Source organism: Salmo salar, chromosome 15, assembly GCF_965601325.2.
Source record: "Salmo salar chromosome 15, fSalSal1, whole genome shotgun sequence".
NCBI lineage: Eukaryota > Metazoa > Chordata > Actinopteri > Salmoniformes > Salmonidae > Salmo > Salmo salar.
In genome coordinates this window covers 8,135,001-8,149,049 of record NC_138305.1, presented here as the reverse complement: position 1 = coordinate 8,149,049, position 14,049 = coordinate 8,135,001, and the positions used below count along the sequence as shown (strand labels likewise).

The 14,049-nt window shown below is 45.5% G+C and overlaps 1 protein-coding gene across 1 annotated transcript in view; it reads left to right on the top strand.

Moving 5' to 3' along the window:
- LOC106570917 (WD repeat and FYVE domain-containing protein 3) overlaps positions 1–14,049 on the top strand; it is a 292,588-nt gene that overhangs the window by 270,654 nt on the left and 7,885 nt on the right. The window contains exon 59 of the mRNA XM_082961602.1: positions 514–801. Within this exon, the coding sequence (XP_082817728.1) occupies positions 514–801 (288 nt within the window). The remainder of the gene's footprint in view (positions 1–513; positions 802–14,049) is intronic.

Genomic DNA, 14,049 nt, shown 5'->3' with positions numbered 1-14,049 from the left:
ACCTACTATATTCTAATATTAACCTACTATGTTCTAATATTAACCTACTATATTCTAATATAAACCTACTATGTTCTAATATTAACCTACTATATTCTAATATTAACCTACTATGTTCTAATATTAACCTACTATATTCTAATATAAACCTACTATGTTCTAATATAAACCTACTATGTTCTAATATAAACCTACTATATTCTAATATTTTTACCACCAACGTACCTACGCTCCTGTAACAGACACTATCTGGTATAAAGGACCTTTCAAGAGTACAGACGACCACCCATCATTAATGGTCTGTAGATCCTGAGGGTCCTGGAGCTGTCGGTCAGTCGTTCAGTCGTTCAGTCTCTGTATTGTCCCATACAGAGGTAGAGCTTGTATGAGAATGTTAATCTTCATTCATTTGATATTTGATGACTTAAGTTTTATATAGTTTATTAGCTAAACCTACCCTATTCTTACTACTTTGCAACCCAAAAATAAAATGTTTTTTTGTCCCCCCTGCAGTTCCTAGGGGTCCCGGTGCCCCTGGGGGTCGGCCGGGGGCCTCCTGGTCAGTGGACAGCGGATCAGATGACTCACGCCGCTGGTCAGACACCCTCAGCCTGGACGAGAAGGACGGCTTTGTGTTCGTCAACTACTCCGAGGGACAGACGGGACAGACACCACTCAAACAAGGGGTCCACCCTCACCCACAGCTTCACCCTCCGCACCCCATAGCAGGCCACGGGGGGGTCCCCCAGCCCATACACCCCACCACCATGGAGGCACGGCCCTATAACCAGCTCAGAGCAGGTACTGACCTAACCACAGTAATGCAGATCACCAAATAACTCAGAGTTATGTATACTGCTGGGTGTTTTACAGTTGGTCTGAGGTTGAGGGTGTGTTACAGTTGGTCTGAGGTTGAGGGTGTTTTACAGTTAGGTTGAGGGTGTTTTACAGTTGGGTTGAGGGTGTTTTACAGTTGGTCTGAGGTTGAGGGTGTTTTACAGTTGGTCTGAGGTTGAGGGTGTTTTACAGTTGGTCTGAGGTTGAGGGTGTTTTACAGTCGGTCTGAGGTTGAGGGTGTTTTACAGTTGGTCTGAGGTTGAGGGTGTTTTACAGTTGGTCTGAGGTTGAGGGTGTTTTACAGTTGGTCTGAGGTTGAGGGTGTTTTACAGTTGGACTGAGGTTGAGGGTGTTTTACAGTTGGACTGAGGTTGAGGGTGTTTTACAGTTGGTCTGAGGGTGTTTTACAGTTGGTCTGAGGTTGAGGGTGTTTTACAGTTGGTCTGAGGTTGAAGGTGTTTTACAGTTGGTCTGAGGTTGAAGGTGTTTTACAGTTGGTCTGAGGTTGAAGGTGTTTTACAGTTGGTCTGAGGTTGAAGGTGTTTTACAGTTGGTCTGAGGTTGAAGGTGTTTTACAGTTGGTCTGCGGTTGAAGGTGTTTTACAGTTGGTCTGAGGTTGAGAGTGTTTTACAGTAGGTCTGAGGTTGAAGGTGTTTTACAGTTGGTCTGAGGTTGAAGGTGTTTTACAGTTGGTCTGAGGTTGAAGGTGTTTTACAGTTGGTCTGCGGTTGAAGGTGTTTTACAGTTGGTCTGCGGTTGAAGGTGTTTTACAGTTGGTCTGCGGTTGAAGGTGTTTTACAGTTGGTCTGAGGTTGAGGGTGTTTTACAGTTGGGTTGAGGGTGTTTTACAGTTGGTCTGAGGTTGAGGGTGTTTTACAGTTGGTCTGAGGTTGAGGGTGTTTTACAGTTGGTCTGAGGTTGAGGGTGTTTTACAGTTGGTCTGAGGTTGAGGGTGTTTTACAGTTGGTCTGAGGTTGAGGGTGTTTTACAGTTGGGTTGAGGGTGTTTTACAGTTGGGTTGAGGGTGTTTTACAGTTGGGTTGAGGGTGTGGTACAGTTGGTCTGAGGGTGTTTTACAGTTGGTCTGAGGGTGTTTTACAGTTGGTCTGAGGGTGTTTTACAGTTGGGTTGAGGGTGTTTTACAGTTGGGTTGAGGGTGTTTTACAGTTGGGTTGAGGGTGTTTTACAGTTGGGTTGAGGTTGAGGGTGTTTTACAGTTGGTCTGAGGTTGAGGGTGTTTTACAGTTGGACTGAGGTTGAGGGTGTTTTACAGTTGGACTGAGGTTGAGGGTGTTTTACAGTTGGACTGAGGTTGAGGGTGTTTTACAGTTGGTCTGAGGTTGAGGGTGTTTTACAGTTGGTCTGAGGTTGAAGGTGTTTTACAGTTGGTCTGAGGTTGAAGGTGTTTTACAGTTGGTCTGAGGTTGAAGGTGTTTTACAGTTGGTCTGCGGTTGAGGGTGTTTTACAGTTGGACTGAGGTTGAGGGTGTTTTACAGTTGGACTGAGGTTGAGGGTGTTTTACAGTTGGACTGAGGTTGAGGGTGTTTTACAGTTGGACTGAGGTTGAGGGTGTTTTACAGTTGGTCTGAGGGTGTTTTACAGTTGGTCTGAGGGTGTTTTACAGTTGGTCTGAGGTTGAGGGTGTTTTACAGTTGGTCTGAGGTTGAGGGTGTTTTACAGTTGGTTTGAGGGAGTTTTACAGTTGGGTTGAGGGAGTTTTACAGTTGGGTTGAGGGTGTTTTACAGTTGGGTTGAGGGTGTTTTACAGTTGGGTTGAGGGAGTTTTACAGTTGGGTTGAGGGTGTTTTACAGTTGGGTTGAGGGTGTTTTACAGTTGGGTTGAGGGTGTTTTACAGTTGGGTTGAGGGTGTTTTACAGTTGGGTTGAGGGTGTTTTACAGTTGGGTTGAGGGTGTTTTACAGTTGGGTTGAGGGTGTTTTACAGTTGGGTTGAGGGTGTTTTACAGTTGGGTTGAGGGTGTTTTACAGTTGGACTGAGGTTGAGGGTGTTTTACAGTTGGGTTGAGGGTGTTTTACAGTTGGTCTGAGGGTGTTTTACAGTTGGGTTAAGGGTGTTTTACAGTTGGTCTGAGGGTGTTTTACAGTTGGTCTGAGGGTGTTTTACAGTTGGGTTGAGGGTGTTTTACAGTTGGGTTGAGGGTGTTTTACAGTTGGGTTGAGGGTGTTTTACAGTTGGGTTGAGGGTGTTTTACAGTTGGGTTGAGGGTGTTTTACAGTTGGGTTGAGGGTGTTTTACAGTTGGTCTGAGGGTGTTTTACAGTTGGTCTGAGGGTGTTTTACAGTTGGTCTGAGGGTGTTTTACAGTTGGTCTGAGGGTGTTTTACAGTTGGTCTGAGGGTGTTTTACAGTTGGTCTGAGGGTGTTTTACAGTTGGTCTGAGGGTGTTTTACAGTTGGTCTGAGGGTGTTTTACAGTTGGTCTGAGGGTGTTTTACAGTTGGGTTGAGGGTGTTTTACAGTTGGGTTGAGGGTGTTTTACAGTTGGGTTGAGGGTGTTTTACAGTTGGGTTGAGGTTGAGGGTGTTTTACAGTTGGGTTGAGGTTGAGGGTGTTTTAAAGTTGGTCTGAGGTTGAGGGTGTTTTACAGTTGGACTGAGGTTGAGGGTGTTTTACAGTTGGACTGAGGTTGAGGGTGTTTTACAGTTGGTCTGAGGGTGTTTTACAGTTGGGTTAAGGGTGTTTTACAGTTGGGTTGAGGGTGTTTTACAGTTGGACTGGGGTTGAGGGTGTTTTACAGTTGGACTGAGGTTGAGGGTGTTTTACAGTTGGTCTGAGGTTGAGGGTGTTTTACAGTTGGTCTGAGGGTGTTTTACAGTTGGGTTAAGGGTGTTTTACAGTTGGTCTGAGGGTGTTTTACAGTTGGTCTGAGGGTGTTTTACAGTTGGGTTGAGGGTGTTTTACAGATGGGTTGAGGGTGTTTTACAGTTGGGTTGAGGGTGTTTTACAGTTGGGTTGAGGGTGTTTTACAGTTGGGTTGAGGGTGTTTTACAGTTGGTCTGAGGGTGTTTTACAGTTGGTCTGAGGGTGTTTTACAGTTGGTCTGAGGGTGTTTTACAGTTGGTCTGAGGGTGTTTTACAGTTGGTCTGAGGGTGTTTTACAGTTGGTCTGAGGGTGTTTTACAGTTGGTCTGAGGGTGTTTTACAGTTGGTCTGAGGGTGTTTTACAGTTGGGTTGAGGGTGTTTTACAGTTGGGTTGAGGGTGTTTTACAGTTGGGTTGAGGGTGTTTTACAGTTGGGTTGAGGTTGAGGGTGTTTTACAGTTGGTCTGAGGTTGAGGGTGTTTTACAGTTGGTCTGAGGTTGAGGGTGTTTTACAGTTGGTCTGAGGTTGAGGGTGTTTTACAGTTTGTCTGAGGTTGAGGGTGTTTTACAGTTGGACTGAGGTTGAGGGTGTTTTACAGTTGGACTGAGGTTGAGGGTGTTTTACAGTTGGTCTGAGGTTGAGGGTGTTTTACAGTTGGTCTGAGGTTGAGGGTGTTTTACAGTTGGTCTGAGGTTGAAGGTGTTTTACAGTTGGTCTGAGGTTGAAGGTGTTTTACAGTTGGTCTGCGGTTGAAGGTGTTTTACAGTTGGTCTGAGGTTGAAGGTGTTTTACAGTTGGTCTGAGGTTGAGGGTGTTTTACAGTTGGTCTGAGGTTGAGGGTGTTTTACAGTTGGACTGAGGTTGAGGGTGTTTTACAGTTGGTCTGAGGGTGTTTTACAGTTGGTCTGAGGTTGAAGGTGTTTTACAGTTGGTCTGAGGTTGAGGGTGTTTTACAGTTGGTCTGAGGTTGAGGGTGTTTTACAGTTGGTTTGAGGGTGTTTTACAGTTGGGTTGAGGGTGTTTTACAGTTGGGTTGAGGGTGTTTTACAGTTGGGTTGAGGGTGTTTTACAGTTGGGTCTGAGGGTGTTTTACAGTTGGGTTAAGGGTGTTTTACAGTTGGTCTGAGGGTGTTTTACAGTTGGGTTGAGGGTGTTTTACAGTTGGGTTGAGGGTGTTTTACAGTTGGGTTGAGGGTGTTTTACAGTTGGGTTGAGGGTGTTTTACAGTTGGGTTGAGGGTGTTTTACAGTTGGGTTGAGGGTGTTTTACAGTTGGGTTAAGGGTGTTTTACAGTTGGGTTGAGGGTGTTTTACAGTTGGGTTGAGGGTGTTTTACAGTTGGTCTGAGGTTGAGGGTGTTTTACAGTTGGACTGAGGTTGAGGGTGTTTTACAGTTGGTCTGAGGGTGTTTTACAGTTGGTCTGAGGTTGAGGGTGTTTTACAGTTGGGTTGAGGGTGTTTTACAGTTGGGTTGAGAGTGTTTTACAGTTGGGTTGAGGGTGTTTTACAGTTGGTCTGAGGTTGAGGGTTTTTTACAGTTGGTCTGAGGTTGAGGGTGTTTTACAGTTGGTCTGAGGTTGAGGGTGTTTTACAGTTGGACTGAGGTTGAGGGTGTTTTACAGTTGGGTTGAGGGTGTTTTACAGTTGGGTTGAGAGTGTTTTACAGTTGGGTTGAGGGTGTTTTACAGTTGGTCTGAGGTTGAGGGTGTTTTACAGTTGGTCTGAGGTTGAGGGTTTTTTACAGTTGGTCTGAGGTTGAGGGTGTTTTACAGTTGGACTGAGGTTGAGGGTGTTTTACAGTTGGACTGAGGTTGAGGGTGTTTTACAGTTGGTCTGAGGTTGAGGGTGTTTTACAGTTGGTCTGAGTTTGAGGGTGTTTTACAGTTGGTCTGAGGTTGAAGGTGTTTTACAGTTGGTCTGATGTTGAAGGTGTTTTACAGTTGGTCTGCGGTTGAAGGTGTTTTACAGTTGGTCTGAGGTTGAAGGTGTTTTACAGTTGGTCTGAGGTTGAGGGTGTTTTACAGTTGGACTGAGGTTGAGGGTGTTTTACAGTTGGACTGAGGTTGAGGGTGTTTTACAGTTGGACTGAGGTTGAGGGTGTTTTACAGTTGGTCTGAGGGTGTTTTACAGTTGGTCTGAGGTTGAAGGTGTTTTACAGTTGGTCTGAGGTTGAGGGTGTTTTACAGTTGGTCTGAGGTTGAGGGTGTTTTACAGTTGGTCTGAGGTTGAGGGTGTTTTACAGTTGGTCTGAGGGTGTTTTACAGTTGGGTCTGAGGGTGTTTTACAGTTGGGTCTGAGGGTGTTTTACAGTTGGGTTGAGGGTGTTTTACAGTTGGTCTGAGGTTGAGGGTGTTTTACAGTTGGTCTGAGGGTGTTTTACAGTTGGGTTAAGGGTGTTTTACAGTTGGTCTGAGGGTGTTTTACAGTTGGTCTGAGGGTGTTTTACAGTTGGGTTGAGGGTGTTTTACAGTTGGGTTGAGGGTGTTTTACAGTTGGGTTGAGGGTGTTTTACAGTTGGGTTGAGGGTGTTTTACAGTTGGGTTGAGGGTGTTTTACAGTTGGGTTGAGGGTGTTTTACAGTTGGGTTGAGGGTGTTTTACAGTTGGGTTGAGGGTGTTTTACAGTTGGGTTGAGGGTGTTTTACAGTTGGTCTGAGGGTGTTTTACAGTTGGTCTGAGGGTGTTTTACAGTTGGTCTGAGGGTGTTTTACAGTTGGTCTGAGGGTGTTTTACAGTTGGTCTGAGGGTGTTTTACAGTTGGTCTGAGGGTGTTTTACAGTGGGTTGAGGGTGTTTTACAGTTGGGTTGAGGGTGTTTTACAGTTGGGTTGAGGGTGTTTTACAGTTGGGTTGAGGTTGAGGGTGTTTTACAGTTGGTCTGAGGTTGAGGGTGTTTTACAGTTGGTCTGAGGTTGAGGGTTTTTTTACTGTTGGTCTGAGGTTGAGGGTGTTTTACAGTTTGTCTGAGGTTGAGGGTGTTTTACAGTTGGACTGAGGTTGAGGGTGTTTTACAGTTGGACTGAGGTTGAGGGTGTTTTACAGTTGGTCTGAGGTTGAGGGTGTTTTACAGTTGGTCTGAGGTTGAGGGTGTTTTACAGTTGGTCTGAGGTTGAAGGTGTTTTACAGTTGGTCTGAGGTTGAAGGTGTTTTACAGTTGGTCTGCGGTTGAAGGTGTTTTACAGTTGGTCTGAGGTTGAAGGTGTTTTACAGTTGGTCTGAGGTTGAGGGTGTTTTACAGTTGGTCTGAGGTTGAGGGTGTTTTACAGTTGGACTGAGGTTGAGGGTGTTTTACATTTGGTCTGAGGGTGTTTTACAGTTGGTCTGAGGTTGAAGGTGTTTTACAGTTGGTCTGAGGTTGAGGGTGTTTTACAGTTGGTCTGAGGTTGAGGGTGTTTTACAGTTGGTTTGAGGGTGTTTTACAGTTGGGTTGAGGGTGTTTTACAGTTGGGTTGAGGGTGTTTTACAGTTGGGTTGAGGGTGTTTTACAGTTGGGTTGAGGGTGTTTTACAGTTGGGTTGAGGGTGTTTTACAGTTGGGTTGAGGGTGTTTTACAGTTGGGTTGAGGGTGTTTTACAGTTGGGTTGAGGGTGTTTTACAGTTGGTCTGAGGGTGTTTTACAGTTGGACTGAGGTTGAGGGTGTTTTACAGTTGGTCTGAGGGTGTTTTACAGTTGGTCTGAGGGTGTTTTACAGTTGGTCTGAGGTTGAGGGTGTTTTACAGTTGGGTTGAGGGTGTTTTACAGTTGGGTTGAGAGTGTTTTACAGTTGGGTTGAGGGTGTTTTACAGTTGGGTTGAGGTTGAGGGTGTTTTACAGTTGGTCTGAGGTTGAGGGTGTTTTACAGTTGGACTGAGGTTGAGGGTGTTTTACAGTTGGACTGAGGTTGAGGGTGTTTTACAGTTGGTCTGAGGTTGAGGGTGTTTTACAGTTGGTCTGAGTTTGAGGGTGTTTTACAGTTGGTCTGAGGTTGAAGGTGTTTTACAGTTGGTCTGAGGTTGAAGGTGTTTTACAGTTGGTCTGCGGTTGAAGGTGTTTTACAGTTGGTCTGCGGTTGAAGGTGTTTTACAGTTGGTCTGAGGTTGAGGGTGTTTTACAGTTGGTCTGAGGTTGAGGGTGTTTTACAGTTGGACTGAGGTTGAGGGTGTTTTACAGTTGGTCTGAGGGTGTTTTACAGTTGGTCTGAGGTTGAAGGTGTTTTACAGTTGGTCTGAGGTTGAGGGTGTTTTACAGTTGGTCTGAGGTTGAGGGTGTTTTACAGTTGGTCTGAGGGTGTTTTACAGTTGGGTCTGAGGGTGTTTTACAGTTGGGTTGAGGGTGTTTTACAGTTGGGTTGAGGGTGTTTTACAGTTGGGTTGAGGGTGTTTTACAGTTGGTCTGAGGTTGAGGGTGTTTTACAGTTGGGCTGAGGGTGTTTTACAGTTGGTCTGAGGTTGAGGGTGTGGTACAGTTGGTCTGAGGTTGAGGGTGTTTTACAGTTGGTCTGAGGGTGTTTTACAGTTGGTCTGAGGGTGTTTTACAGTTGGTCTGAGGGTGTTTTACAGTTGGTCTGAGGGTGTTTTACAGTTGGTCTGAGGTTGAAGGTGTTTTACAGTTGGACTGAGGTTGAGGGTGTTTTACAGTTGGGTTGAGGATGTTTTACAGTTGGGTTGAGGGTGTTTTACAGTTGGGTTGAGGTTGAGGGTGTTTTACAGTTGGGTTGAGGTTGAGGGTGTTTTACAGTTGGTCTGAGGTTGAGGGTGTTTTACAGTTGGTCTGAGGGTGTTTTACAGTTGGTCTGAGGGTGTTTTACAGTTGGTCTGAGGGTGTTTTACAGTTGGTCTGAGGGTGTTTTACAGTTGGGTTGAGGGTGTTTTACAGTTGGGTTGAGGTTGAGGGTGTTTTACAGTTGGTCTGAGGTTGAGGGTGTTTTACAGTTGGTCTGAGGTTGAGGGTTTTTTACAGTTGGTCTGAGGTTGAGGGTGTTTTACAGTTTGTCTGAGGTTGAGGGTGTTTTACAGTTGGACTGAGGTTGAGGGTGTTTTACAGTTGGACTGAGGTTGAGGGTGTTTTACAGTTGGTCTGAGGTTGAGGGTGTTTTACAGTTGGTCTGAGGTTGAGGGTGTTTTACAGTTGGTCTGAGGTTGAAGGTGTTTTACAGTTGGTCTGAGGTTGAAGGTGTTTTACAGTTGGTCTGCGGTTGAAGGTGTTTTACAGTTGGTCTGAGGTTGAAGGTGTTTTACAGTTGGTCTGAGGTTGAGGGTGTTTTACAGTTGGTCTGAGGTTGAGGGTGTTTTACAGTTGGACTGAGGTTGAGGGTGTTTTACAGTTGGTCTGAGGGTGTTTTACAGTTGGTCTGAGGTTGAAGGTGTTTTACAGTTGGTCTGAGGTTGAGGGTGTTTTACAGTTGGTCTGAGGTTGAGGGTGTTTTACAGTTGGTTTGAGGGTGTTTTACAGTTGGGTTGAGGGTGTTTTACAGTTGGGTTGAGGGTGTTTTACAGTTGGGTTGAGGGTGTTTTACAGTTGGGTCTGAGGGTGTTTTACAGTTGGGTTAAGGGTGTTTTACAGTTGGTCTGAGGGTGTTTTACAGTTGGGTTGAGGGTGTTTTACAGTTGGGTTGAGGGTGTTTTACAGTTGGGTTGAGGGTGTTTTACAGTTGGGTTGAGGGTGTTTTACAGTTGGGTTGAGGGTGTTTTACAGTTGGGTTGAGGGTGTTTTACAGTTGGGTTGAGGGTGTTTTACAGTTGGTCTGAGGGTGTTTTACAGTTGGACTGAGGTTGAGGGTGTTTTACAGTTGGTCTGAGGGTGTTTTACAGTTGGTCTGAGGGTGTTTTACAGTTGGTCTGAGGTTGAGGGTGTTTTACAGTTGGGTTGAGGGTGTTTTACAGTTGGGTTGAGAGTGTTTTACAGTTGGGTTGAGGGTGTTTTACAGTTGGGTTGAGGTTGAGGGTGTTTTACAGTTGGTCTGAGGTTGAGGGTGTTTTACAGTTGGTCTGAGGTTGAGGGTTTTTTACAGTTGGTCTGAGGTTGAGGGTGTTTTACAGTTGGTCTGAGGTTGAGGGTGTTTTACAGTTGGACTGAGGTTGAGGGTGTTTTACAGTTGGACTGAGGTTGAGGGTGTTTTACAGTTGGTCTGAGGTTGAGGGTGTTTTACAGTTGGTCTGAGGTTGAGGGTGTTTTACAGTTGGTCTGAGGTTGAAGGTGTTTTACAGTTGGTCTGAGGTTGAAGGTGTTTTACAGTTGGTCTGCGGTTGAAGGTGTTTTACAGTTGGTCTGAGGTTGAAGGTGTTTTACAGTTGGTCTGAGGTTGAGGGTGTTTTACAGTTGGTCTGAGGTTGAGGGTGTTTTACAGTTGGACTGAGGTTGAGGGTGTTTTACAGTTGGACTGAGGTTGAGGGTGTTTTACAGTTGGTCTGAGGGTGTTTTACAGTTGGTCTGAGGTTGAAGGTGTTTTACAGTTGGTCTGAGGTTGAGGGTGTTTTACAGTTGGTCTGAGGTTGAGGGTGTTTTACAGTTGGTCTGAGGGTGTTTTACAGTTGGGTCTGAGGGTGTTTTACAGTTGGGTTGAGGGTGTTTTACAGTTGGGTTGAGGGTGTTTTACAGTTGGGTTGAGGGTGTTTTACAGTTGGTCTGAGGTTGAGGGTGTTTTACAGTTGGGCTGAGGGTGTTTTACAGTTGGTCTGAGGTTGAGGGTGTGGTACAGTTGGTCTGAGGTTGAGGGTGTTTTACAGTTGGTCTGAGGGTGTTTTACAGTTGGTCTGAGGGTGTTTTACAGTTGGTCTGAGGGTGTTTTACAGTTGGTCTGAGGGTGTTTTACAGTTGGTCTGAGGGTGTTTTACAGTTGGTCTGAGGTTGAAGGTGTTTTACAGTTGGACTGAGGTTGAGGGTGTTTTACAGTTGGGTTGAGGATGTTTTACAGTTGGGTTGAGGGTGTTTTACAGTTGGGTTGAGGTTGAGGGTGTTTTACAGTTGGGTTGAGGTTGAGGGTGTTTTACAGTTGGTCTGAGGTTGAGGGTGTTTTACAGTTGGTCTGAGGTTGAGGGTGTTTTACAGTTGGACTGAGGTTGAGGGTGTTTTACAGTTGGACTGAGGTTGAGGGTGTTTTACAGTTGGTCTGAGGTTGAGGGTGTTTTACAGTTGGTCTGAGGTTGAGGGTGTTTTACAGTTGGTCTGAGGTTGAGGGTGTTTTACAGTTGGTCTGAGGGTGTTTTACAGTTGGTCTGAGGGTGTTTTACAGTTGGTCTGAGGGTGTTTTACAGTTGGTCTGAGGGTGTTTTACAGTTGGTCTGAGGTTGAGGGTGTTTTACAGTTGGTCTGAGGTTGAAGGTGTTTTACAGTTGGTCTGAGGTTGAAGGTGTTTTACAGTTGGTCTGAGGTTGAAGGTGTTTTACAGTTGGTCTGCGGTTGAAGGTGTTTTACAGTTGGTCTGCGGTTGAAGGTGTTTTACAGTTGGTCTGAGGTTGAGGGTGTTTTACAGTTGGTCTGAGGTTGAGGGTGTTTTACAGTTGGACTGAGGTTGAGGGTGTTTTACAGTTGGACTGAGGTTGAGGGTGTTTTACAGTTGGTCTGAGGGTGTTTTACAGTTGGTCTGAGGTTGAAGGTGTTTTACAGTTGGTCTGAGGTTGAGGGTGTTTTACAGTTGGTCTGAGGTTGAGGGTGTTTTACAGTTGGTCTGAGGGTGTTTTACAGTTGGGTCTGAGGGTGTTTTACAGTTGGGTTGAGGGTGTTTTACAGTTGGGTTGAGGGTGTTTTACAGTTGGGTTGAGGGTGTTTTACAGTTGGTCTGAGGTTGAGGGTGTTTTACAGTTGGGCTGAGGGTGTTTTACAGTTGGTCTGAGGTTGAGGGTGTGGTACAGTTGGTCTGAGGTTGAGGGTGTTTTACAGTTGGTCTGAGGGTGTTTTACAGTTGGTCTGAGGGTGTTTTACAGTTGGTCTGAGGGTGTTTTACAGTTGGTCTGAGGGTGTTTTACAGTTGGTCTGAGGGTGTTTTACAGTTGGTCTGAGGTTGAAGGTGTTTTACAGTTGGACTGAGGTTGAGGGTGTTTTACAGTTGGGTTGAGGATGTTTTACAGTTGGGTTGAGGGTGTTTTACAGTTGGGTTGAGGTTGAGGGTGTTTTACAGTTGGGTTGAGGTTGAGGGTGTTTTACAGTTGGTCTGAGGTTGAGGGTGTTTTACAGTTGGTCTGAGGTTGAGGGTGTTTTACAGTTGGACTGAGGTTGAGGGTGTTTTACAGTTGGACTGAGGTTGAGGGTGTTTTACAGTTGGTCTGAGGTTGAGGGTGTTTTACAGTTGGTCTGAGGTTGAGGGTGTTTTACAGTTGGTCTGAGGTTGAGGGTGTTTTACAGTTGGTCTGAGGGTGTTTTACAGTTGGTCTGAGGGTGTTTTACAGTTGGTCTGAGGGTGTTTTACAGTTGGTCTGAGGTTGAGGGTGTTTTACAGTTGGTCTGAGGTTGAAGGTGTTTTACAGTTGGTCTGAGGTTGAAGGTGTTTTACAGTTGGTCCACGGTTGAAGGTGTTTTACAGTTGGTCTGCGGTTGAAGGTGTTTTACAGTTGGTCTGCGGTTGAAGGTGTTTTACAGTTGGTCTGAGGTTGAGGGTGTTTTACAGTTGGTCTGAGGTTGAGGGTGTTTTACAGTTGGGTTGAGGGGGTTTTACAGTTGGTCTGAGGTTGAGGGTGTTTTACAGTTGGTCTGAGGTTGAGGGTGTTTTACAGTTGGTCTGAGGTTGAGGGTGTTTTACAGTTGGTCTGAGGTTGAGGGTGTTTTACAGTTGGGTTGAGGGGGTTTTACAGTTGGTCTGAGGTTAAGGGTGTTTTACAGTTGGTCTGAGGGTGTTTTACAGTTGGGTTGAGGGTGTTTTACAGTTGGGTTGAGGGTGTTTTACAGTTGGGTTGAGGGTGTTTTACAGTTGGGTTGAGGGTGTTTTACAGTTGGGTTGAGGGTGTTTTACAGTTGGGTTGAGGGTGTTTTACAGTTGGGTTGAGGGTGTTTTACAGTTGGTCTGAGGGTGTTTTACAGTTGGACTGAGGTTGAGGGTGTTTTACAGTTGGTCTGAGGGTGTTTTACAGTTGGTCTGAGGGTGTTTTACAGTTGGTCTGAGGTTGAGGGTGTTTTACAGTTGGGTTGAGGGTGTTTTACAGTTGGGTTGAGAGTGTTTTACAGTTGGGTTGAGGGTGTTTTACAGTTGGGTTGAGGTTGAGGGTGTTTTACAGTTGGTCTGAGGTTGAGGGTGTTTTACAGTTGGTCTGAGGTTGAGGGTTTTTTACAGTTGGTCTGAGGTTGAGGGTGTTTTACAGTTGGTCTGAGGTTGAGGGTGTTTTACAGTTGGACTGAGGTTGAGGGTGTTTTACAGTTGGACTGAGGTTGAGGGTGTTTTACAGTTGGTCTGAGGTTGAGGGTGTTTTACAGTTGGTCTGAGGTTGAGGGTGTTTTACAGTTGGTCTGAGGTTGAAGGTGTTTTACAGTTGGTCTGAGGTTGAAGGTGTTTTACAGTTGGTCTGCGGTTGAAGGTGTTTTACAGTTGGTCTGAGGTTGAAGGTGTTTTACAGTTGGTCTGAGGTTGAGGGTGTTTTACAGTTGGTCTGAGGTTGAGGGTGTTTTACAGTTGGACTGAGGTTGAGGGTGTTTTACAGTTGGACTGAGGTTGAGGGTGTTTTACAGTTGGTCTGAGGGTGTTTTACAGTTGGTCTGAGGTTGAAGGTGTTTTACAGTTGGTCTGAGGTTGAGGGTGTTTTACAGTTGGTCTGAGGTTGAGGGTGTTTTACAGTTGGTCTGAGGGTGTTTTACAGTTGGGTCTGAGGGTGTTTTACAGTTGGGTTGAGGGTGTTTTACAGTTGGGTTGAGGGTGTTTTACAGTTGGGTTGAGGGTGTTTTACAGTTGGTCTGAGGTTGAGGGTGTTTTACAGTTGGGCTGAGGGTGTTTTACAGTTGGTCTGAGGTTGAGGGTGTGGTACAGTTGGTCTGAGGTTGAGGGTGTTTTACAGTTGGTCTGAGGGTGTTTTACAGTTGGTCTGAGGGTGTTTTACAGTTGGTCTGAGGGTGTTTTACAGTTGGTCTGAGGGTGTTTTACAGTTGGTCTGAGGGTGTTTTACAGTTGGTCTGAGGGTGTTTTACAGTTGGTCTGAGGTTGAAGGTGTTTTACAGTTGGACTGAGGTTGAGGGTGTTTTACAGTTGGGTTGAGGATGTTTTACAGTTGGGTTGAGGTTGAGGGTGTTTTACAGTTGGGTTGAGGTTGAGGGTGTTTTACAGTTGGTCTGAGGTTGAGGGTGTTTTACAGTTGGTCTGAGGTTGAGGGTGTTTTACAGTTGGACTGAGGTTGAGGGTGTTTTACAGTTGGACTGAGGTTGAGGGTGTTTTACAGTTGGTCTGAGGTTGAGGGTGTTTTACAGTTGGTCTGAGGTTGAGGGTGTTTTACAG